The sequence below is a fragment of the Artemia franciscana genome, chromosome 6 (genome assembly GCF_032884065.1).
Source record: "Artemia franciscana chromosome 6, ASM3288406v1, whole genome shotgun sequence".
Classification (NCBI taxonomy): Eukaryota; Metazoa; Arthropoda; class Branchiopoda; order Anostraca; family Artemiidae; genus Artemia; species Artemia franciscana.
Genome location: NC_088868.1, coordinates 20,982,510 through 21,009,166, shown reverse-complemented (window position 1 = coordinate 21,009,166; position 26,657 = coordinate 20,982,510). Strand labels below are relative to the sequence as shown.

General features: G+C 36.0%; 2 protein-coding genes across 2 annotated transcripts in view; both read right to left on the bottom strand.

Annotated features, from left to right (window-relative positions):
- Positions 1 to 4,398, bottom strand: part of LOC136028177 (dicarboxylate carrier SLC25A8-like) — a 119,016-nt gene extending 114,618 nt beyond the window's left edge. The window contains exon 1 of the mRNA XM_065705878.1: positions 4,380 to 4,398. The gene's annotated coding sequence lies outside the window, so the exon portion shown is untranslated. The remainder of the gene's footprint in view (positions 1 to 4,379) is intronic.
- Positions 4,399 to 14,104: 9,706 nt separating this feature from the next.
- Positions 14,105 to 25,263, bottom strand: LOC136028175 (putative mitochondrial transporter UCP3). Its single transcript, XM_065705869.1, has 7 exons — positions 25,146 to 25,263; positions 22,118 to 22,387; positions 19,867 to 20,045; positions 17,998 to 18,107; positions 16,879 to 17,091; positions 15,947 to 16,229; positions 14,105 to 14,281 (listed from the first exon to the last, which is right to left on the bottom strand). The coding sequence occupies exons 2-7, from the start codon at positions 22,244 to 22,246 to the stop codon at positions 14,182 to 14,184; spliced, it is 1,014 nt and encodes a 337-aa protein (XP_065561941.1). The 5' UTR covers positions 22,247 to 22,387; positions 25,146 to 25,263; the 3' UTR covers positions 14,105 to 14,181.
- Positions 25,264 to 26,657: the final 1,394 nt, after the last annotated feature.

The following is a 26,657-nucleotide window of genomic DNA, read 5'->3' as shown; positions in this document are numbered from 1 at the left end:
TTTGGATTCATCTCAAAAGTTTGTTATGAAGTGAAATTTATTGTGATTTCAAAAAAAGCCTAAAATCCCTCATAATAAGGTTAGATCAAATTAAAAATCGCACCATTTTAATCAGCAGGGCCCAAAACCATATTTATGGCAATTTACAGCCCCCCACCTTGAACAGCAAGGAGAATCCTTTTTTGCATGGGTAGTACTGAAATGTCTCTCTTCTTTTTTTCTTTTTTTTTCTACCAAGGCTAGCAGGCTACCAGAACATCATAGAGAAACGGAAATTTGAATGGAAATTAAGAGAACAGTTCATTCGAACGGAAAATAAATTTTCCGTTGCTCCTTTTAAGGGATCAAAAGACTAGAGGGCAGCTAGCCCGCTTCCCCCAATGGTCCCCTTCCCCGGAAGTCGTCTGATCTAAATTTTGAGATGACCGTTTCGTTCAACATAGTTAAAGTATCTAATAACTATACTTCTGGTGATGACATAACCGTCCATAGTATTTGGGAAAAGGGCTGTATGTGGTATCGGGTGTATCCGTATTGGGTGATTTTTCAGTCATGACAAAAACATCTATCTTTGTTAATGCTGATTTTGGTTTTTCCAATAGCCTACTGTTTTTCCTACTTTGCAAGCAAATCTCGAACTATTGCCAAAAAGTGGTGGATTTTGAAGGGGGATTTTTTTTCGATTTAAGGGTGGTATTTTGCTGGGGAGGTATTTTCCATAGAGATGGTTTTCAATGAGAAAGAAAGTTTGTGTAGGAACTTTCCAGGACAAATTTTACACCAGGGGGACAGGATTTCCTAGCATTATTTGGAAAACCGTCACAAATTAAATAATAAAATCGACTGGAAGTAAGGAGCAACATTAAAACTCAAAATGAAAAGAAGTTATACTATTCATGATAAAAACAAATATTACAAAAAAAACATATATATAAATATCATATGAATACCCTGGAAAAACAATATCATGGCTGTGTCAATATTACGTAGTGTATCACGGAATTTTCAGGTATTACTTGAAAAACTATCAGAAATTAAGTTCAGAAACAAGCTTTTTTCAACTGAAAGTATGGAGCAATGAGAAGTAGTCCATGTTCAGCTGTCATTACCCAAGTTACACAAAAACTTTTTTTCGCCTCTTTTTAAAAAAAAGGGAAGCAAAAATTAATTAAAAAGAAAACTTTTTATGGCATTTGGTATTAACCAAGTGACATATAGCGATCGCAAATTCTGTCGGTCTGTCTGTCTGTCTGTCTGTCCCGGTTTTGCTAGTTTAGGCACTTCCAGATAAGCTAGGACAATTAAATTTGGCAGGCGCATCAGGAACCAGACCAGATTAAATTAGAAATAGTTGTTTCCCCGATTCGACCATCTGGGGGGGGGGGAGAGTGATGGACGGTTAATTTGGAAAAATTGAAAAAATGAAGTATTTTAAACTTAAGAACAGATGATCGGATTTTAATGAAATTTGATATTTAGAAGGATATCGTGTCTTAGAGCTATTTTATTTTAAATCCCGACCGGATCTGGTGACATTGGGTGGAGTTGGGGGGGGGAACCTAAAATCTTAGAAAACGTTTAAAGTGGAGGGATCAGGATAAAACTTGGTGGGAAAAATAAGCACAAGTCCTAGATATGTGAAATAGTCGGAACGGATTCACTCTCTTTGGGAGAGTTGGGGGAGGGTTAATTCTGAAAATTTAGAAAAAATTTGATATTTTTAACTTACGAAGGAGTGATCGGATCTTAATGAAATTTCATGTTTATAAGTGCCACATAACTCAAATCTCTTATTTTAAATTCCAACCGGATCCAGTGTCATCGGGGGACTTGAAGGGAACCGGAAATCTTGGAAATGGCTTAGAGTAAAGGGATCGGGATGAAGCTTGGTGAAAAAACTAAGCACAAGTCCTAGAAAGTGATTGAAATAACCGGAACGGATTCGCTCTCTTTGGGGGAGTTGGGGGGAGGGTTAATTCTGAAAAATTAGAAAAATTGAGGTATTTTGAACTTACGAAAGAGTGAACGGATCTTAATAAAATTTCATATTTAGAAGGACCTCGTAACTCAGATCTCTTATTCTAAATCCCGACAGGATCCAGTGTCATTGGGGGGAGTTGGGGGTACCGAAAATCTTGGAAATGACTTAGAGTGGAGGGACGGAATGAAACTTGGTGGGAAAAATAAACACAAATCCTAAATACGTGATTGACATAGCCGGAACGGACCTACTCTCGTTGGGGGAGGGGGTAATTGAGAAAAATTAGAAAATATGAGGCATTTGTAACTTACGAACGGGTGATCAGATCTTAATGAAATTTAATATTTAGAAGGATCTTGTGCTTCAGAGCTCTTATTTAAATCACGGCCAGATCCGGCAACATCAAGGGATGTTGGAGGGGGAAACTGGAAATCTTGGAAAAGGTCAAAATTGAGGTTTCTTTATCTTGCGAATGAGTGATCGGATCTTAATAAAACTTGAAATCTTGGAAACTGGAAATCTTGGTAAACACTTAGAGTCTAGATACTGGCATGAAACTTGATGGGAAGAATAAGCACAAGCTCTAGATACATGATTGAAATAACTGGAACGGATCCGCATTCTCTGGGGAGTTAGAGGGGGGGGGTTGTTAATTCAGAAAAATTAGAAAAATAGAGGTATTTTAACTTAAGAACGGGTGACCAGATCTTAATGAAATTTGATATTCAGAAGGAACTCATGTCTCAGAGCTCTTATTTTAGATCTCGACTAGATCTGGTGACATTGGGGGGATTTGGATGGGGAAACCAGCAGGGACCTGCACAAATTGACTTGAGAAAGTTTTTTACCCGATTCGACCATCTGGGGTGGTTGAAAGGAGAAAAAATTAGAAAAAAGAGGTATTTTTAACTTACGAGTGGGTGATAGGATCTTAATGAATTTTGATATTTAGAATGACCTTGTGTCTCAGAGCTCTTATTTTAAATCTCGACCGGCATTAAGCCTCTGATTTTCCTTTTAAATCAATCTATTGATTCTTAGAATTTTGCTAGAGCTCATGCCATATGAGCTCTTGGCTCTTCCGACCTTTTCACAAGTGCCATATGGGCTCTTAGCTTTTGTTTATGAAGGAAGCTAAGAGCAAAATTGAAACTTAAAACGAACAAAATTATTACTTCAAAGCTCATCTGACATCTGACATATGATGATATACATCGATAAAACTAGTGCAAATAAACCAAATGATGACATTTCCATATGTTTGTAGGATTACAGAAGACTAGCACTTTACTGAAAATTCAAAACAATATAAGAGTTTTGATACAGTAAAAGCTAACCATTTAAGGACACTTTTTACAAAAAAAAATTTACAGTATTTTAGGATCGCTGCTTCTTTTTTGGTAGTCACTTTGCATAATGAGCTCAGTCCAATGATTGGCTGTCGGTTCTGAAAAGGACATTTCATGATTGTTTTATAGACTAGTTCAAGTGAAGCTTTTTTTTATAGTATTAGGATTACAGACCAGCTTTAAAATTTGCATCATAACTGGAAATTCTGCGTCGTATAGAGAGAAATAGCCTGATTTTCATAGTTCATATTTTTCTTTATTTGCTCTTCATTTCGGGTAATATTAAAGCGTGTTTTACAAAAACTAAAACTGTGAATTAGTCGCTATTAGTTTTAAAGCTGGTGAAAGCAAGATGCTACCTGATAAATGAATCGATTATTTTAGTATGATCTTCAATGACTTTGTAGTTATTAGAATGATATGTGTTTTTAAGCTTGAATTTTTTAGACAATTTTAATTGTATACTCGAAATTAGTGATATCACTGCTGATGTAAGACTATGAAAAGTGCTGTAGATTAGTTTGTTGTTGTCAGGCTACGTAATTACTTTTGACTCCTAAATAAATATTTTTGTTTTTTATTCTTGGCTTTTGTGTTGTCAGTAAAGCGCGAATTCGCTATAATCCTACAAATATTTGGAAATATCATCAATTCGTCTGTTTGCACTAGTTTTATCGATATATTTTAAATGGGTTGTGAAGTAATAATTTTGTTCGTTTAATTTTCAATTTTGCTCTATACTTCCTTCTTAAAAACTTGTTATTTCTTAGTAAATAAAAACATAATTCAGTTCATGACTGAATTTCTCACTGGTCATTGAAACATTATATTGTCTAACTCTACGTGTCTAAAAATTCCAAAAATCTATAGAACATAATTTAGTATTTTTACATCAGAATTTGGGCAGTAAGGTGACTTTGATTCTGAGCTTTTGTATGGATAGAAATTACAGCTTAGGCTTATAAAAGTACTGTGTTCATAATCTGTGGACGATTATGGAAAAACAGTTTTTAGGCCACCCAAAAAAAGACGAAATGAAAAATACTCACGTTGTAAGCCACAAGCTAGTTCCATAATTTTTTGCGAGTCACTGCCAAAATAAGCCAGTTTGGAATAAACTAGGTGACAGTGGCAACGCTGTAATGATGTAATACTTCTCTAGCCAATGAGAGAAATCTCTCAACTACGTGATCCCTGGCTGCCTGACAACTATTAATACGAATTTCACAGTAAACACTAAAGGGGATGATATGGAGCGCAAAAATGCACCCAATCAATATAGCTTGAAGGTCGTAAATGACACAGTAATTTGTTAAATTTTACTGAAGTATACATTTACTTTTTCTTTTCTTTTTTCTGACCTTTTCATGCATGAAATGAAAGGTAACAAAAACCTAACGAAAGGCTAATTTGATCTCCAACTAATACTTCTGTGCGTGATTCAATCGAAAATGACGAACCTTTCGTCTGTGTCTGAATCGATCAAAAATGACGGGCCTTTCGTCTAAGTGTGATTCGATTGAAAATGACAAGCCTTTTGTTATTTATATGCCACACTCACCACTAACTAAGCCTTCCTAACACCAATTGAAAATGTTTACATTCTAAAGACTATTCGGCAAAGCAATATTATAAATGCCGGTGTAGGGATAAAGGCCAATAGCATCAAATATGTTTTTGAGCCAAAATATGTTTATGTCAAATATGTTTATGTCAAATATGTTTCGGTGTCAAATAGTAAGCAAACAATGACAGGTGGTAAAATTAACTGAAACTCAGAAAAATGAACTTTCAAAACAACATCAAGGCTACATGAACAGTGTACAATTTTTGTGGTGATTTCAAATACTTAAAGGTTATTAGGTTTCAAGATAGTTATCAGATAATGTTAGCGTAAGTAGGAATCAGAAAAAAAGCGAGAAACAACCACTAAAGTGTTCCTCAAAGGCAGAAGGCTCAAAACCTTTTTCGCAGTCCTTATTTGTGCTCACAATCTATTCCTAGGGGTTTCATCCTCGTCATGAGAAATTTTCCAAACTCATCAAGGGTCAGTACCATTTGGAAAGGGAAAGTTGGAACCTGTTCAGCCACCGATCGGCTCAAGACCCAATATTCATGAAATAATTATGGTAAAAATCTTGATAAAAATTGTACCATCAGATTCTGAATACCCAAGAGGCTCTTACCAATTTCATTTTTCTCGCCATTTTTTCGTACTGAGTGTTTAAATATTTGGCATCGCTTTGGCACAGAAGCTGTCATACAAAAATGTGTCTGCTAGTCTGTGTGCGGAACTAATTCTCAGGGTGTTTTTCACAGTTAAAAAAAGTTGGGAAGAATAGAAAGATAAGTCTGCAAACCAAGGTTAGAATATTGGAAGCTACAGTGACGACAGTGGTCAAATATGGCTTTGAAGCATGGGCGCTCCAAAAAGCAGATGAAAATTTACTAGATGTTTCCCAGAGAAATTGCCTACGGATTGGTCTGGATATCCGGCTGACTTACCGTATTTTAAACAGTAGATTGTACGAAAAATGTGGTTCAATCCCGCTTTCTAGGGCTATAATGAAAGAAAGGTTGAGATGGCTAGGCCATGTTCTTCGGATGAAGGATTGCCAAATATTGTCCTTTTTGGCCAACCGTCTGTGGCTACACGGAAAGCAGGTCGTCCTCGTCTGGGCTGGGAGGAGGATCTCATAAATAAAGATTTAAAGGAAATGGGAACTTCCTGGGAGGGTGTAAAGAGGGAGGTCTTGAATAGATTAGGTTGTAGGAGGAGCGTGCGTAGCTGTGTCGGCCTCAGGCTGTTTGGTGCTGCAGTGAGTTATTAGTGGTAGTAGTTCGCTGTTGTTTTTTTTTCTGTCACTCTCTTCCAGTCTACGACGAATTCTGGTTGACTATAACAGGTCTCTTCTGTTTTAATTATTATCTGATTCTCTGATCATCGCCAATGAAAGTAGCATTGAATATATTTCTGCTAACGACGGTGACAAACTTTGTGCCACATGACGTAGATCTTTAAGACGATCTATGAAGGAAGAGCCTCAAACTGCAAATTCTACGAAGAGATGTAAAGTATCATCGACCAGTAGTTTTCAGAGTTGTAGTCAGACTTCAAAGACGAGTTATGATTAAAGAAGAGTCCCAACGGTGAGAGTACTTCAAAAGACGAACAAAATTGATTAAAAGGAGGGAAAGCAGAAGTCACTATATTGAATCATTTTGAAGCAAAACCAGAATTTTTTTTATCAGACTACACATCCAACCAATTATACATATCAGCAAAAGTATAAGAACTTGAATCAAACCATGGATGAATTGGAAATTTTTGTGGCTTTTATCCTAATGAGTAATCAGAAATACCCACAATTAGAAATAGACTGGAAAGTCGTACACCCCAGAATAACGAAAATATTGTAAGAACCATTTTTTTAGCTCTAAGAATTAACTTAAAATTTGTTGTGGACGATGAAGTCTTCAATGAAAATAAAAATAAACAATAGATAATGGTGGGTTCAACCAATTTTTGACTGATTTCGTAGCATTTGCCTCTCCTTAAAGCACACTGTAAGTCCGCGTCCGAAGAGAAATACAGCTTAAAAGTGCGACTTATTCTATAATTAAACTATATTTCAATACAACTGGATTTGACACAGCTAAATTCTCACAGAAAATAATGTTTTGTTTCGCAAGATGTCAAGACAAAATGATCTGACAAAACATGCATTTCCATGTCAATCGTGGATTCTTTAGCACAAACCCATTTTTCTAAGAACCAAAGATCAGGGACGAAGCTAGGGTTTTGAGTTTGGAGACAGGACTTGAAGAATATGCCGAAAAAATCTTCCAGTGGGCCAACAAATGCGGAAACATAAGCTATTTTTTTTTTTATAAGCTAAATTGTTTTCTGAAAATTCTTCACTAAATCTGTGAGTGAGGCTTTAAATTCCTCAGGAACGTGCTTAATAATGCCCACAAATTATTTTGCCTTCACCTTGACTGCCATATTCGCGTCTATGTTCTTCAGCGAGCCTGCAACTTTTTCAGCTTTATTTAAGCTGTTAACTATTACACGAAGCTCAGAATTTCCTTTGCGAATATCAATATCACTGGATTGTTCCACGCGAACTGTCGTTTCAATTACATTTTTGCGTATTTCGTAGATGCTAAGGCTTTCGCTGGATTTTTTATTATTCCGACATTCGAAGGGGGAGCAGACACAGGTCTTCTATTACTAGAAAGGGATGGGCTGAACAGCCACGTGATGTATGAAATTGTCTAGTTTTCAGCATGTTTTGTTAACCGCAAAAATAATGCATGCTCCAAATAACTCAGACTCCGCAAGGACGTCTTGTATGTCATAAATAAGAAACTTTGGGAGCTACTGCTTTTTATTACTATACTTGTGCAACAATTTGCCAATATCCAGTGTATTACCTTCATCGCTTGCATACTTGATACATCGCTCGTCGGGCTTCATATAATGTTTTTTTGTGAAGATAAAATCATCGTCACTCGAAAACTCACATTTCACTGACATGAGCCTTGCCTCGAGGTATACTTATATCCATTGGCTGAGTAGGGCACTTTGTCAGATGAAGACTATGTGAACGTCATCTATAATACAGGTTTCATATTTGTAGTCTATATGTAGTTCATTTTATTTTTAGTAAATAAAATGAAGCTGAAACGATAAATAAAACAAAGTTTCAGGGGCAATTTTGAGAAACCATTAAACTTTTAGTGTAGAATACTACGGAAACAATTCACCATCAATCAATCATCAATCCTTTGGTAAATTTATAAATCCTTTGGATCATAAGATTTAAAAGGTATGATAACACTATTTATAATTGCTCCACCCCCAAGATAAATACTCAATGAACCCTTGTTGTGAAAAATCCCAGATTTTTTAAGACATAGTTTTAAGAGAGATGCAAAGTTAAATCTATATTTTATGCCCTACTAGCTGTTGGGGTGGCGCTTCGCGCCACCCCAACACCTAGTTGGTGGGGGCGCTTCGCGCCCCCCCCAAGCCCCCCCGCGCGCGTAAGTCGTTACGCGCCATAATAGTTACGCGCCATTGTAGTTGTGTCCCTATGTCCCACCTGTGAATATAGATATATATATATATATATGGTTTTAACTACGTAAAACTTGCGAATATACAACATTCTTTGCTGTCCCATTGTCTTTGCATATAAATAGATTGTCAGGTTATCCCCCTGTTTCCCCCGGTGTCCCCGTTGTAGTTGTGTCCCTGTGTCCCGGTCGTCATTTATATTCCCTGTGTCCCGGGTCCCGGTCATCATTTGTATCCCGGTGTCCCGGTCTGTATATACATTCGTTTTTTAGTTTTGTTTTTCTCCTTTATTTTTTTCCTTTTTTTTTCTTTTTTAGCTTATTTAGATTTTTAGATTTTTTAGTTTTTTTTTATTAGTTTTTAGTTTTTATTTCTTTTTAGTTTTTTTGTCCCGGTCGTCATTTATATCCCCCTGTTTCCCCCGGTGTCCCCGTTGTAGTTGTGTCCCTGTGTCCCGGTCGTTATTTATATTCCCTGTGTCCCGGTCGTCATTTGTATCCCGGTGTACCGGTCTGTATATACATTCGTTTTTTAGTTTTGTTTTTCTCCTTTATTTTTTTCCTTTTTTTTTCTTTTTTAGTTTATTTAGATTTTTAGATTTTTTAGTTTTTTTATTAGTTTTTAGTTTTTTTTTCTTTTTAGTTTTTTTGTAGTTTTTACCTTCTTTTTAGTTTTGTTAATTTTTTTTTTTACTTGTGTCCTGGTCGTCATTTATACTCCCTGTGTCCCGGTGCTTTGTTGATTGCTAATCGAACATTCCTTTTGTCCTGGTCGCTTTCTCTTTGAGTGTCGTCATTTATTTTTTTCTTTTTTAGTTCTTTTAGTTTTTACCTTTTTTAGTTTTTTTTTAGTTTTTAGTTTTTTTAGTTTTTTACCTTTTTTTAGTTTTTTTAGTTTTTTAGCTTTTTTATTTTTTTTATTAGTTTTTAGTTTTTTTGTAGTTTTTGCCTTTTTTTTTAGTTTTTTGTCCTGGTCGCTTTCTCTTTGAGTGTCGTCATTTATTAGTTTTTTCCTTTTTTTTTTTAGTTTTTTATTGGTTTTTACCTTTATTTTAGCTTATTTTTCAGTTTTTTCCTTTTTTTTAGTTTTTTTTTATTTTTTATTTTTTTAGTTTTTTACCTTTTTTTAGTTTTTTTAGTTTTTTTAGTTTTTCAGCTTTTTTACTTTTTTTATTAGTTTTTAGTTTTTTTTGTAGTTTTTGCCTTTTTTTAGTTTTTTCAGTTTTTTTTTTAGTTTTTTATTGGTTTTTACCTTTATAGTTTTTTTAGTTTTTTAGCTTTTTTATTTTTTTTATTAGTTTTTAGTTTTTTTTGTAGTTTTTGCCTTTTTTTAGTTTTTTCAGTTTTGACGTCACCTAATCCAGTTTTTTCAGGTGACGTCACCTGACACATCCATCCACACATCCATCCACACATCCACAGACAGACAACTTATTTTTATATATATAGATTTATCAAACTCTTGTTAACTTCGTTAGATTTTTTGCATAAGTTGGGAGAACATCTTTTTGAAAGGTTTATTGTCACGAAACCATTTTAACTAAAAACAAAGTCATGAAGGCTTAGTTTTCAGTATAGCTCTAATTTCACAGGCTTCTCAAAGGTTGATATCACTATTCAGCTTGTTTGGAAAAGTTTTCAAAAATATATTGCATAAACCGGGAAGAAGTAATTTTTGTTTTAAGCTTCAACTTCGCTCTTTGTTTATCAGAATTTTGTTTATTATTCAATTTCAGAATTGGGCTTATCTGTCATACGTTGGCTGAATTCCTTATTGACAAAGTTACAGACTATCCCAATCCATGATTGGTGAGGTTTAATCAGGGAGATTTTTATCGTACTGTCTATGCTACATTTTACAAGTCCCCGGAGCCGCACCGAAAACTGACGGCGTGCCACCAAAATGTTTCAGCACGCCGCAGTCATAAATGCTTAGGCACGCCGGCGCACCATCGATGCGGTGAGTGGTGGCACGCTACGGAAAAAATTCTACCTCCGAATTATTTCGCGAGATTAATTAGAGGAAAATATAGGCAAAATCTACTATTCAATGCCACATAACAAAGTTTTCGATTCTCATTAATATTTTTGAATTTTCTCGTCCACTACAAATTTTAGATTATCTTTTACATGTTTCTATCCTCTTCATTAAAAAATAATTAAATTCTAATTATAATGAGTCGACTAGCCCTAATATTTCACGATTGTTTCTTAATAATTATTTTTCTTTTAGTTACTTACTTGTACTTGTAGCGGGACCAGACAAGGACACCTCACCCGGCATCTAGAAGACTACATATGTTTGACTCCCATTTGTTGCGATCATGTGCTGAAACTTCAGCAAACTGAAGCCAGAAGCTATTCCACTTTCTACCAAATCTTCGAAATCCGCCAATAGGTTCGAGGTCGTTTTTGGCAGTTGCCCACCAATTCTTCAGTTGACCGCAAGGTCGCCTGCACTAATCTGGCAACGGGGCAGCTAGAAGCACTTGCTTTATGATGCGGTCATTGGGTCTTTTAAGGACAAGGCCAAGCCCACGCAGCCTTCTGTTTGACAATCGTGGTGGTGGGTTCGATTTTACAGCAGCGGTGGCGCATATCAACATTTGAGATTCTGTCGGAGTTTCGAATCTTCAGGATTTTTCGCAGACAGCGGTGGTCAAAGACTTCCAAATCATGGAGATGAAGCGCCTTTAGCGGCCAAGTTTCGACTTCACAGAAGAGAACAGATCTTACAGCCACTTTATATACAGAAATCTGTCTTCATGCTGATCTCCCGCCGGTTCCACAAATGTCGGTGGGGTTGTAAGAAGATGGCCTGGGCTTTGTTGATTCTGTTCCGTTCGTCAAGGTCACAGTCACCACGAGAGTTTATTATTGAGCCAAGAGAAGTGAGGCTATGGACTTTTTCCAATTTTTGTCCGTAAAGCTCAAGCTGATAATTTGACTGTATATTCAGATCCAAGACTTTATTTTTGGTGTTGATCTTCAAACCCAGTAGCTAACAGAAATCTGCTATTACATTTAACATTACTTAGGCACTTGCTAAAACAGCAGCAACCGCGTCGATGTCATCCGCGTAGTCCAGGTAAGACACGCTAATGCCCAATCCCATAAGACACCATCAAAACTCGAGTGCCCTTTCTAGACTCTCTATAGTCTATACAATAGTTAAATGAAACAGGGGACAATATGTACCCCTGTTTTACACCACCTTCCACACTGAAGGGCTCAGTTTCTTCGTCCAGCACTCTTACAGTCGATTTGCAGTGCTCGTAGTAGGCTTTCGACTGCTCCACGAATTCAACCAGCATACCGTCTTCCACTATGATTCACCAAAGATTTTTGCGGGTTACTGAGTCGAAAGCAGCCACAAAATCAACAAAATCAAGGAACATTTTAATTATGGGGAGGTTGTAGCGTTCGCACTGTTGGAGAATAAGGCGAAAAGTTAAGATATGGCCGGTGCACCCTGTCCCTCTTTGAAATCCGCACGGATTTTAACGTGTCCACTCATCCCTTACTTCCTCTAACCTTTTAAGCATAATCATCATGAATACTTTAGTAACCATATCCATGAGTGATATCCCTCGGTTTCTGTGACTGTCGTATTTGTCTCCCTTTTTAAATGGTTGGATTATTACTGACACCTTCCGATCAGACGGGAAGGTCTTCTTCTCCCATATAAGACAGAACAGGGTTTCTAGTTGCTCCGCTATAACATGTGGTGAGGCCTTGTAAACCTCAGGAAAACCATCTTCACCAGGCAACTTATTGTTTTTAGGTGTTTGATTGCGTTTAGTATCACTGAAGCTGAAGGTGGTGTCATGTCGATTTCATATGATGGTCTGTCAGCTGTTGGTGGCAGCAGTGGCGTTGTATCTTGCTCATCTGTATGTGGATTAAGCAGGTCTAAATTGATTCTTCCAATGATCAAGTTTATCTTGTAAGTCAGGGATCACACTTCCTTGAGCATCTTTTAAGGGACCAGCGACAGGTGACTTTTTTCAATTACTTCTTTGAGGGTTCTATACAGCCTTCTCGTGTCATTATTTCTGGCTGCTTTTTCCATCTCTAAAACAACCTCATCCCAATATTGTTGGCGGTCTTGACGCAAGTTGGTTTTAACTTGTTTACGTAGTGACCTTTTTTTTTAACTACGGTTGTTGTGTTTGTTGCTTGTTGTCTAGCCTCGATTAGCTTTAGAGTTTTCTCTGAGACATAATTTTTCTTCGTCTTTGCAGGAGTATAACCGATAACCTCAGCAGCCACCTTTTCAGTGGTGTTCCAGAATTGTTTCCACCGGGTGGTAAGGTCTTCATAACAGTCTGTCAGGCTTGAGAACTGGCTCTGTAACTTCAGGCAAAAGTCTTCTATCAATTTTTGGAATTTCAGTTTCTCCACGTTTAACTTCCTTTTTGAGGGTTGTCTCTTCCTCGCGCTCAACTTCAAGAGTACTTTCGCAACTAGAAGCGTATGATCGCTTCCAGCTTTTGACCCCCTACACACCCTTCTGTATGCTCGAGAATCGATGACTTGAGGAGTGCCAAAGCTGACACATCAATATATGATCAATTTGGGTAGCTATGGAGCCATCGTTTGAGCGCTGAGTTCTCCTTTGAGAGGGTTTGTGTTGGAACATGGTGCTGGTAATGGAAAGGTTATGAGATCTCGTGAACTGAAGCAGTCTATCACCATTCAAGCACCGCTGGCCGTATGTGAATGGACCAACAATATCGAAAACATTGGGGTCTAATGGGCCATCACGGGAATTCCAATCATCCGCTAAAATTAGGAAGTCTCGCTTAGGGCATTTCTGTACTATAATATCTACATCAGTGTAGGAGTCCTTATCAGCATCCGTGGCCACTCTCGTTGGTGAGTAGACAGTAATGATATAAATTTTGGATAATCTTCCTTTAAATCGTAGTCTGGCTATTCTCGAGTTGCAGTGAATTTCATGCATGAGTAGCTTTTTGCGCACGGCGGCATATCATAAAGCCAACTGCATGGTCACCAGACCCATCATACACGCCACAGTTTAGAAATAAGTAAGTTTTCTTTTTTAATTGAACACATTTAAAATCTTCAAACTTCTAAGGCCAGTAGCAATCAACCGACCGGCCCATAACATAGCTAACACTGGCTAATTGGCTAAGACACTACTTTAGAAAGAAGTGTAACTTTCCTGATATTTCTTCTAAAGAAGGTTCTTTTCTAGCAAATGGAATTGCTTTTGGAGAAAATTTTTAGAGAAATGGAAATGCAATATTAAGAAATTGATAATACAGGAAGCTGAATTGTTTTTCTAAGTTTGGATTTTTTGGAATCCTCGTTCAGTTATTATGTTTTTGAGCATTGTTAGATGCCAGTTTCGTTCAATTACTAAATTTCTGACCATTGTTAAACAAATTTTAGTCAGCTAACACTCCTATTTTTGCAAGATAATACATAAATTTTAGTTAACAATTGGACAATGGGAAAAGCCTATAGTTAATACACAGAGCTTCTAGTACCATAATTACTTATGGTACCCAAGATAATTACTATCTTGGGTACCTAAAAATGAGACCCTTATTGTCCAAAAAACAACTCTTTCCGTTCTTTCGTTCTCTGTAAAAATCTGTTGCGTAGCATAATGCCTTTTCCCCCTGTGTCTCACTACCATAGTTAATATAGAAAAGAAATCTAATTTTTGGTTTTCTTTCATATAAGGAAAACGTTTAATAATTGTAAAAAAAGCAAATAAGAATAGCACGGTTAAACTAACTAAGAACGAAAAGACTGATCTACTGCTTTTTTGATTTGCTCATAGGTGATCCACATACAAATATTCCATGAAACGAGACGACTGAAAGCTGGCACAAATCTAAAAAAAAAAACATAACATTAAAAAAACAATCTACTTATGTAGATTGGGAGCTGCTCACCTGTGTCAGCAACTCCCAGTTAATCTCAACAATCGTTTGACTAAACACTAGAAAACTGAACCCTGAAGCCAAGCGAATATTTCTCACTATGTGTCAGGTTTACTTAAAATGAGGATAAACCTTATTCATACTTTAATAAGTTTACCCTGTTTCGTCTCAGAGGGGATTGAGTTGACACTTTCACCTTTTTTGGGAGGGGGATGGGCAAAGTGACTTCAATTTTTTGCTGGAGGAAGGGGTAAGATATTTTCCTTGTCGACTCCAAAGAGTAGTCCTGTATGCTAACACTTATATTCCCGTTGTCCGACAGACTCTACTCCGAGTCATAATGCAAAAAGATGCAACATGAGAACTAAAACATATCCCAGATACATTTGAATTCCAAAAGTATTTAATGAACCCATTAGTACCTACAATGCCTGATCATTGATTGCCCATAAGAAAAACAAGTGATCAAAATGAAAAAAAAATTACGCATTTTTGGTTTTGATTACAATGCATCAGGTGTCTAGTGGTAAAATGATCAAAGTTTTGTACCAGACTTCGATTACAATAAAACTGCGTTTATTTTATTGCTCAGTTAAATTGTCGCATCAAATAGTATGGGCTAGTCAATTTGGAATTAGATTTAGTTCAATGCTTAAAATTTTTCCTCGTCGTTTTGGGGTTGGTGCACATTCAGCAGTCTACAGCAATCTCCAGAACTAAAAAATTTAGGGGGTGGAGTCAATAAGTTTGGCCTCTGAATTGGCTGCATATTGAAGATGACATAGCAGAAGTTCACATTTCACAGTGAACTCAACGTTTTCCTTATTACTCACTTTATCACTGGCTCATACCACATCAAAAATTTTTAGTTCAAAAATTACACTCTACACACACGAGTGTTACATATAAGACCATTAAGAAGTAAAGATTATTATTAAGCAGAGTTTAGCTGATATTTTCACACAGGACAATTATTTGGCAATTTAAATTGATTGTCCTATTTAAAATTCAAAAACTTGGGATCTATCTTCGATTTGATTCACAAGAACTATCGAAAATGTCCTATTCTACCAAGAAGGCTAATCACTAAATTGCAGTAAATTTACATGTTGATTGAGAAAGTATGAACCCAATAAAGTAAAGAGCAAAAATTGACTTTATAGTCTACGGTTTAGTGAATTTCATGTTGAGTGATGTGAAAATTGTCCAAGTTCATAATTAAGGTTTAGATTCTTAAGACATTTCCATAAATATTTCATAAAGATCTTTAATGAAGATGCAGAACATGTTTATACTGGAATTTTGGGAAGGGGTGTTTGAACACAGATCCAAGAGTCCCACTTAGAAACCTTAAGAGACCATCTGCTCTATATGACTAGGCATAAATAACAAATAAGAACTTGTTAATGCATGGCCGACGCATTGCTCTTCACCAAGTCAATTCTATTGTGTTTTACTATGAAATTTGATTCTGCTTCTAAATTTTACCCAGAAAAGTAGAAAGTTCAAACAAACTTGTTTTGATAAGCATTTGTTTCCACACCTGAGTAAAAAATGATAACAGAAAAGAGCATGAAAGCTCAATTTTACTTCTATAACAGCTGCTCCCAACTTACCCTTTATAAAACGCACTTGGTCCTTCTTTCACAGCTGTTTTTACAGCGCAATCTACAGCATTTTTGTACTTTCCTACCGGAGAATTCATAAATCTTGTCTTGACTACGTCAACAGGCGACGCGACAACGGTAGCGCTGAAGCCAGCCATAACTGCAGCAGAAAAATGACACGGTATGCCGTCCTCAAGAATTCGATTTCGTAGGATCATATCCTTAAATACATCGTAGCATACAATCTCTGCAACGCTGACGATCGAATTACGAATGACGTTCGGAAAAGTTCCTATAAGAATGGATTGTGTAATAAGCGATTAATAGCTGAGTATAGCTGAGTTATTTAAAAGTATTTACTAATATTATCCTCTATATCAGTGGTTCTCAAACTGTAGTACGCGTACCCCTTGTGGGTATGCAACATTTTTTAGGGGGCACGTGGCCGGCCAACGAAAAAACCCTTTTAACTAGTTGGTTTTAGTTAAAAGGGGTATAGTGTCTAAATAACTAAGAACCTCTGTTCTACGCAATCAAGCTATATAGAAGCTAAGGAAGCTAAGTCTCATATAATCCGTAAAACTTACATCAAGCATGAATAAATATTATTTAACGATTAAACCACACAAGCTATTTCAGTAATGAACTACCCTTACAAAAATTGTCAATTAACTAGGTTTGACGTGTTACGAATCTTTACTAATTTTCTTGAAGCATTTCTGTCAAATTATTAAAATGTTAGTACCATGAAAGGGAGTTTAAAACTAGCAAAACTAAGACAGTTACGGACGTCCTTAATTTGTCATATATATTTTTGCGTGTTTTTGTAGGAGATGACCACTAAGGCTTTTAATATTGTATTTATTATTGTTCTCTGTCCATTTGTCTAACAACAAATAATGATAATATTTAATTTTCAATCATACAACAAGGAGTCTTACCTCTCCAGAGTCCTCGAACTCCTTCATTTTTGGCTATACTTCTATAAGCACCGACTGTTGATGAATATTTAGAGCTCCCATTTCGAGCTGCAGCTTGAAAACGGACCTTTACAACCTCCGTTGGTTGGGCAACTAATACTGCTAATGCACCAGTGGTGATGCCAGCACATATTCTTATAGGTATACTAGCCCCATCTGATGACCTCACATCACCTAAAATAAATAAAGAGTAAATCAATATTATATAGCCACCTGAGGCTAACACAGCTGCCCATGTTCTTCCTTCACCCCGACCTGTTCAAAGCATATGTTGCTCTTATCCCATTAAACCTAATGCACTGAATAAAATCGTCAAATCTATTTTTGAATGGCCCATTGGCTCTCAAAATACTTCAGTTTTTTTCTAAATGCGTTATTCCTCCTTTTGTCACTTGGAAGTTTGTTTTCCTCGCTTGGATGGATATCAATTGCTTTTTATCGTTTCTTGAGGGCCTAAAAGCTTCTTTTTGCCGGAGCAATCAGTCTTTATTAAATCCTCTCTCGATATCCTACTACCGCTCTTTCGATACAATTACCCAGAGAAAAGTAAAGAAGCATCAATGCTACCCTTGCAAAAATGTGATTTCCCTTGTTGGTCGAGGTGGGGGACTCAATATTTAAGTTAAGGTTTTTAGACAATGGTAATTGCAATGTATATTTTGCTTTGGATGTCATTTGACGGGTTTCAGGCTCTTTCGAGATCCCAATATTCTTCATTTAATTACAAATTACCACATGAATTATAAATTCAACAGTACGAGAATTTTTTTTTCTTTTTTTTAATCTGTTTAAATCTTGGCTAATTTAGGGCAGGGCTCATCTATGGCATCTATTTTCTAGGTTTTATATATTGCTATAACCAAGAAGCAAACAAATTGAAGTGCATTTTTTTTATTTTTGCTCAATTATAAAGTTGCTTGCACCTTAAATCCTTTTTAGTTAGTGCATCCAAAATAGGCTAGTGCAGTGTGTTCATTTAGAATTTGAAATATTCTCAAATTGCTCCTGGAGGATTCTTAGAATGTAAGACAAAACTAATAAGAAAAATGTACGACTGTAAAACCAGGCTGATAAAATTACCTTGAAACCAAGACTGGTAGATGGTCTTAGTAGTATCATAGCAGCCAATTCGAATTGATGCAAATGCTGCCTGACGTTGAAGTCCAGCTGTTAAACCGTTGTATAAACTCCTTGAAGAAGAAATTGATTTGTTTAGGCTTAAAGAAAAGTGATGAATTTTCGTCGGAGATTTCTTTTTTTGCTTGGAATTCTCACCTCGGAGTGACTATATCTTCAAGCTTGTATGGTATATTTTTACCTTGCAACTGTTAAAAAATTATGACTAATATTTTCAATACACATTAATTTATTTTATGTGCAGGACGTGAAAGGGATGAACAGCTTTAATCACAGAAAAAAATTTGTGGCTGAAAAAAATTCGAAATTTGGCGACTGAGTAACGAAAAATTTGGTGGGTTTAGAGATCTCTCAGAGAACTAATGTAAGGTAAAGGTAAAGGATACGGTATTAGACTTTACAGTCCCTACCGGCGGTGCTGATCTCCGTTTCTTAGTCACTTCAGCCAGGAAGTGCAATGGGGGACTGTGGGCCAACCATCCCGTCCTTTTACTCATACAAGAATTGAAGCAAAACAACATTTTTCAGTTAATTTCTCGCTTACTTACCAGCTCCTTAGTAGTTGTCTTTTGCCATTTGCTATTTAGTCTCATTTAGTATTCATTTTTCTTTACTATTTAGTTTCATTTACTATTCATTTTTCTTTACTATTTAGTTTCATTTACTATTCATTTAGCTTTATTTGCTTTTTTACTGCGTAATTTTGTTTTTGACATTACTCAGGGTGTTGCTGCTTAGTACCTCAATGGCATGTTTTGGTGAATGCGATAGCTGCATAGGTATACTAAGAGCTGAACTCTTGAAAGACTACTTTAGGGATGGGCAAGTTCAATATTTCTTAATAGCCGTGTACTTTCTTATATCGGGGAATCGCTTCTAAAAGATTTACTTTTAAAGTACAAACGATATTATATTGGGAATATTTTTTGCCTCATGGCTCTCCCTTCGATCTATCATACTAAAAACTGGGATTTTCCCCTTTTTATTTTGGCTGTTATGCACCTTTAAGGTTCTTTTACAATGTTTACAAATAAGCCCAACCAACATTTGCAACACCGAATTTGTCTGCTGCTGATCGTCGAGTAATGCAACAATCGATTAGGATGATACACCCATTCTGTTTAGCCAGGCTATTAAACAAATACAGGCCAGTGAGAATAAGTAAAAATTCAGCAATAAAAGTGGTATTTTTAGACAAGAGAAAATCATGATTTTATTTATGTGTCAATTATCACCGGAAGGGATATATATAGCAATAGAATAGCCTAATTGGTCTTTTAAAAAGCTGATTTTGTAAGTCAATTAACTAATAATTGGAAGTTTTAATCTTCAACAAAGTTAATAACACTCATATTAACGCACAGCTTAGATTCATCGTAGTGTCCGTCTTTTGCTAAAGCTGGCAGGAAAGTTACACTTTCCTTTTCTAGAATTACTTTTTACTCATTTTCTGCTGATTTTCACAGACTTTCCTTATTTTCAAACTTGACACCCGCTAAGCATAAACTACCAAACTGCACATAGAGGTATTTTTCATTATCAATTGAATTCCGCGTCTTACAAGTTTTTTCAGTTGTGTAATGTACCGCTTAACCAATTTTAAAAATCAGACATAATTTTTAGTGTATGGTAGATAGAACGACTTTCTGTGGGTCACTAAAAACCTTTGTTTGGATGTTGAAAGTTTTTCTTTCCTTTTCTTTGATTTTTTCCCCAAAGCAACAGGCAACAATAATAGTATTACTAATGTTGATGCAATAATCCCGTATTTTGAATAAGGAAAGTTAAAAGTTAATATAGAAATGATCTTACTTAGGACCTTCTTCTCTTGCAATAGTCATAATAGTTCCTACTGTTCCCCTATATCGTGGTCCCGGTCCTCGAGGAGTTACCGTAATTGTTTTTCGGGGAGCAAGTCCAGCAGACATAACAGGTACATTATACGGAGCATGGATTACTTTTGTACGACTTGCAGCATTTTCACCTTGAACCTAAAAATATAAACGTTAAATAAGATGGGTTCGTTTTAAACTCAAGGATAATCGTAATATAAATAAAGTTTATTTCATAATATTTATTTGACTTTTATCCAGCTTTTTACCGCTGCAAGTTATAGATTTCTTCATAATACATTTATTATGGGATGAAATTTTTACTAGCCATACTAGACATACTATGTTGATACTGTGTAGTCTAGTACCTAGAAAATTCGTTGATACTCTGTAGTCTAGTACCTAGAAAATATTTTGATACTATGTAGTCTAGAACCTAGGAAATGTTGTTACTGTGTAGTCTAGTACCTAGAAAATACGTTGATACTGTGTAGTCATATTGTGTATCCTAGCACCTATTTGATACTGTGTAGTCTAGTACCTAGAAAACATGTTAATACTGTGTGGTCTTTTACCTAGAAGAGTATTTTATCTTGAAATTTGGTGCTTTGTGCTATACAATTTTGTTTTTATTGGCAGGTTTTCATTTCTAGACCATTCTTTCTACTGCTCATTTCCTTTAATATGCAGTTTTCTATTCTACTTTGTTCTTGCCCGTTGAAAATAATTCCAGATATGCATCTGAATATGAAATAATTCTGAATACGCATCAGGATTCGGTCCCATTGGCTTAGTGTTATTTGGGCGTTTCCGTTGTCTTTATTATTATTAAGTTGTTCCACCAATTTTATGTCGTTCCTTGTTTAATGGTATGGTAACGCAGCCCAAAAAATTTATTTCCAAGGAGTGGGTCATTAACTTGGGCCTTACAGACGATAAAAGCTGACATAAGGACACTGAGACGACAAGGATACTGACAGAACGTTAGCCACTGAGGTTATGAAGAACTATGAAAACCATACCTAGCCGTATTGTTTTATTAGTTTGCTCATTTTATCACAGCTATGAAGAAACAAAAAGGGTAGCTTCACAAACTATTTATCTACATAATGGTGAAGTAGCACGCGGTTCAATGGCGCTGAACTTAGTCCAGATATAGGTGGTCCAATAGCAAGCCGACCTCCGTATTGATAAAGAGTAAACAATGCATTGATAGCAAGAGCAGTCCAAAGAATTTATAGCAAAATAATTAAGTCATTATCTTATAAGACTACTAATTTCTTCTTGCTTCAGTTACAGGCTTAGACTTTTTCTTGATGCATTTTTATTTGATCCATGCACTGGCAGATCTAGGGGGATCAGGGGGACCCCAAGCCCCTCCCAAGATTTTTTCTGGCGCCCACTCATCCTATTTCTTTTTTTTATTAGTAAATTTGTTAATTTGGTCAATTATTAGCACCTTTTTCACATTGGCCCCTCAAAGATTTTACTCATTGGCGTCTTGTCACATTGGGCCTCCTCTAAGATTTTGCTCTAGATCCGCCCCTCGATCCATGACACGTTAAGTTATCAGAATTATTTCTATTTTCAATTTTCTTTATACTATAGAGTATCATATACAGTATAGTGAATTACAATATACAGTATAGTCAATTTCAAAATGCAGTTAAAAAAGAGTGCCAATCCCAGTCCTTATTAAGCAGCCTGACATATGCTATTAAACGAGAGATGCCCCAATCTAGTACTAAATTTTGGATAAGGGATCTCAATTTGAGGCCCATTACATGCTTACTTTGATATTAAAATAAAGTATGCTTAACTAAGGTGGTCTCTAAAGTTCAAATGGTCTTGGCGCCCTGCAATATCTTAATCCAGCCCTCTTTGTAGACAGATTAGAAACCCATCTTGACAAACCAACCCTTAAAATTAGATTCTTAGTAGGACTTATCAAATGGAAGTGCTGAAATTTATAATATCATTTTAAATAATTTAGAAATGTGATGGTTCTGAAATTACTATTTCTGCTTCGATATTAAACAAAATTAAACAAAAAAAAATTTGCACCTCGTATAGAAAAAAATCGGACAATAATAGCTTATAATATATATATATATATATATATATATATATATATATATATATATATATATATATATATATATATATATATATATATATATTCGTATATGTATTCATGATCTGATACTGAGCAAGGCAACAATTAAACCTACTTGTAATCGAACTTTAGCTGTATCAAAGGGAAATGTTGCGAAATCTGCGATACATCCAGCTGTACCAGCTGTTAGTAGTTTCGCGTAGAATGGAATTTCTTCTGTTTTCAAGGCAATATTTGGGGCCATGTTGATCCTATGGGTGATATTACTGTGATGACGTTATGGCAGTGAATCGCTTTTCAGGTCGACAGGTGGAGAGGCAGTCAAGATACCGGGTGGGTTAACCAAAAGGGTTCGCCGTCTGTGTTTGAGCAGATACTGTATTTTCTGAAATTAAAGAAACATAGAATTAGATTTAATACATAGTGAAAGATATTTACTTGCATATTTTTCAGGTTGGTCTTTATAAAAGTAGAAATCCAATAAATCCTGCTTACTGATTTTTAGTAGCAGGTTGGGGAGAGGGGTATAGAAAGTAAATCACTCTTCCAGGGGATGCTCTCTGATGTAAATTGCATTATAAATAAGCAAAATAATTGAATGACATTGAAATATTCCTAAAGTGTAGACTTCTGAATTCGTCTGGGGCATCACTTATTAATAATAAAAAAATGCTCTGAGTTTTTCATAGCGTCTTGTAAACATTAGCAAGGATCACAAAGTCATTAATGCGGCAAAATCTGTTGGTTTTCTTTTGTATCCACGAGATTCGACAAATAAAAAAAAACTATTTCACTTTACCTATCGACACTTTTACTTTTTTGAGGATATGCCCCTATTTGAGGTTCACAAGTCAAAGCTAAGACAGGAGTATTGCCTGAAAATGGAGTCTTGGTCCTTTATGTGACCAGTTGATAAGAAGCAATTAAAAAAACGTTCCCACTTTCTCCCTCATTTGAAATAAGCAGGGACTGCCCTTTGATTTTGGCCCCGACAATAGCTACATAATCCATTACTTTTAAGGAACCTTGTGGTAGCAAAGAGAATTACTGCTCCGCTGGGGAATATGGGGTCCATGTATTATTTGGGTCGGATTCCACCTGCCACAAAATCAGACGACAGGCTTGTTACTTTCTATCAGTAGCTATGAAGGATCTGTATCCTTTTTTAAGATTTCCAAGGGCACAGGCCAAAATTAGCCTTCGGCCACAACCCTGATGTAGTAAAAAGGGTATCTGTATCAAGAGCCCGTAGGGATTTGCATAAATTTTGAATTTTTTATTCAATAATACTCTTTCACATTTTAATTTAAGCAGTGACGACACTAGTAGTAGAGTAGAGTAATACGTAAATATTTAAGCAGTGACGACACGGTTGTTTTTATTAATAAATCTAGTTCATGTCTTCGTTGGTGACTGAAAAAACGATGCTCACTTTTGCGTTAGTTAGTGTACTATTTCCGTGGCAAATTTAAAGAAGGGAACTACGGAATTTCGGATCATATCGATTTCTCCAACGCATCATTAACGGTCGAGAAATATCGGTCAAAACAAACTGATAAGCGCGTTCCTTGACAAATTATGGAGTAGGTCAAAATGAAACTAAGTATGTCACTAAGACAAACGTTATTCCCAAAATTAGGCAAATTCAAGTACAAGAATAAAAATTGCTTCAATATTTATTTTTGTTGTTGTGTCCGAAACTTTAAACACAGGATTATAGATTGTTGCTATACAATAACCAAGGGGTTTATTGTAATGGACGTGGTCTCGAAAAGGACCTAGTGCATGAGTAGCGCACAGAAGAGGATACAGAATTAATGTTTCAAGGAGGGACACACACGAAACTTGGGTTCTTCTACTGGTATTTTCGCCCCTCGACTACAGTAAATACAGTAATTCTCAACCTTATAGGGGAGGAGCACGTACCCACGACATTAATCCTTGGTTTGACCCGGAGTTAATTAGCCGTTATTATATGCATAAATAAGTATGAAATCTGGTATGACTAGGTTTTTTTTTGGAAAGAGGTGGTTGTGGAAAAAAAGATCCACCTGTTTTTCTAAAAAAAAAATCGTCCAGTCCCCCTTCTATTTTTTTTAATCTTTCTGAAATCGTGGATCCCCTTGAAAATGTGTACATGCCTGCTTTAAAAAGCGCACTTCTACCAAACTAGCTACAACTACCAAACACGTATTCCACTAGCTAAGTCTAGTTTCTAGCCTTGACGATCCCTTGCTCTTATGGCAAACATTACTGCCCAGAGATTTGAATTCGTTACAGTAAAGCACAAGCAGTGTGCAAATCGCGACGTAAATTCATCCAACTTATTTTTCCAGCCTTACAAAGAATGACCTGAGCTTGAGAAGGAATTTCCAACAACAATAAGTCTCTATTGAGCTTAATAATTCCTTTCTTAGACAATAGGTCGGTAAAATTCTAGTTAATTGACTTCTTGCTATCTCGGAAATGGTTTAGGTTAGGAAAATGAAACTTTCATGGATGGGTCTATAGGCTAAAGCATGTTCCGGGAAGGTATTTTAAAATACCCATCTCCACTCCTTCTCCCTCTAGAGGGCCCTGAAATTTGCCTACATGACAGGTCTATACCTATTGAAATTTTGAATACTTTTCAGTTACTAGTTGCTTTTTCTCTGCCGTTAGTTCTGAAAATAGATTTCCTGTTACTTGAGTGGAATTTTGAGCCATACCAGTGATTCTTTTTCAAAATTTTGGAAATGTATTTGCATATCTTTAAAACCTAATAAAATGGAATTGAGCCAAGTTATGAAGCTGAAAACAGCTGAAAACATATTTTAAAGGTCATCAAAGGTCAGGGCCCTCTAGAGGGAGAAGGAGTGGAGGTAGTTGCTTCAAAATACCTTCCCGGGACATACTCTAGTCTGTAGATTCATCCCTGAAAGTTTTATTTTCCTAACCTAAACCCTTTCTGAGATAGCAAGAAGTCAATTAACTAGAATTTTACCAGGTCGGTAAAATTGTCAAATAAGGTACTTGCAATAGGTCAAATAAGTAGGTACTTGCAAGTTGTTCTTTTTTTTTAACCAGGTATCGGACTAAGGACTCCATTTAAAATTACATCTTATGTTAGATTAACTTAAAACTCAACGAAATGTTGGAATTACCTGACAAGGAGTTGCTTCCTTTCGTACATTAAATTTTCAAGTGTTCACTGTAGACAATTATGTTGTTGATTGTTCACAATGTCTAGGATCAGCTTAATATATTGTATGCAAAAGTGACGTCACAGTTTTTTTGCCAATGAAACCCAGATATTTAGGTTTGTTATTGCGAAATTGGGGATATATGCTCTTTGTTGCTAAGTGCACCATTTTCACAGGGTATCTGAATAGAGAGGGGGGAGAGGGGACTTAGGAAGGAGTGTAATTGATTTGTATCCAATAAATCATTAACCGTCAAGAAATATCAGTAAAAATTCATCGACAAGCATGTTCCTTTGTGAGATCGGGGCAGTAGGTCAAATCATTAACAATTACAGTATGTCACGAAGATAAAGAAGCTATTACTAAAATTAATACCGTACTTAAGTATTATACGAGATCACTCGCGAAGTGAAGTTTGGTTAATGCTAATGAAATATATCTAAGTAAGATAAAAAAAAAAGTATGATAGTTTAGAAACAAATTTGGGCTACATGTTTGCATATGAGGAGGGTGGGGGGATGAAGCATAGCAAGTATTAAATACGTATCCTAAACAAACCTATTCTAACCTAACCAAAATACCAACTGAATATTTAGCTAAAATGTAGCTATCATGGTCAGACACTATATTCTATCATTTAGACCAATTTAAATGTTAGAGTAGAAAGTTATTTCACTTTTTGTTAATCATTTTTTTAAGACTAGGTATACAGGTACTTCAAAGTTTTACAGACACAGATAGCAACAGTAGAGGAGAGGGCAAAATTGGCAACTGCATTGCAACATGGTCCCAACGAGGGCCAAGTTACGGGTATAGTGTATTATGGAATGTATTGTTTTGGTATTTTTGTGTAATTTGTAAAAAAAAAAACAATTTTTTTCAAATACAAGTTAAGGGTAATAAACCCTTTCCGGTTTGTCACTTCTCTATACCCACTATAGGCAGGGGTGTCATTTGGGGTTGGGGACTATCCAGATATGGAGCCCTCTTGCCCCCCATAAAAAATTAAGTAATTATAATAGCAATATCACCAAAAATTAGTTAGTAAAATGACCAGACAGCCATTAAAATATATCCCCCCCCCAGAAGAAAAAAATTGGTTAGTGACGCCTCTGCTATCCCATGCCCCTTGACTATCCGGATATCGACCCCCTCTTGCCCCCCATAAAAAAAATAAGTAATTATAATAGCAATATCGCCCAAATCAGTTAGTAAAATGACTAGACAGCCATTAAAATCTGTCACTCCCCCCCCCAAAGAGACATTTTGGCTAGTGACGTCTCTGCTTAGACAAAATTTTATTATATATCCCATGCCCCTTGACTATCCGGATATAGACCCCTCTTTTTCCCCCATCAAAAAAATTAAGTAATTATAATAGCAATATCGCCCAAATCAATTAGTAAAATGACTAGACGGCCGTTAAAATTTATTGGCTCTCCCCGTCCCCCCAAAAAAACATACTTTGGCTAG

Bases quoted from the DNA above. Each gene is read 5' to 3' on its own strand.
- LOC136028175 (XM_065705869.1), bottom strand. From the start codon at position 22,246: ATGGCCCCAAATATTGCCTTGAAAACAGAAGAAATTCCATTCTACGCG. The intron at 18,108-19,866 runs GTAAGATCATTT...TTCTTCTTCAAG, and splicing joins GCAAGAGAAGAAGGTCCTAA to GAGTTTATACAACGGTTTAA. The intron at 17,092-17,997 runs GTAATTTTATCA...TATTTATTTTAG, and splicing joins CTACCAGTCTTGGTTTCAAG to GTGATGTGAGGTCATCAGAT.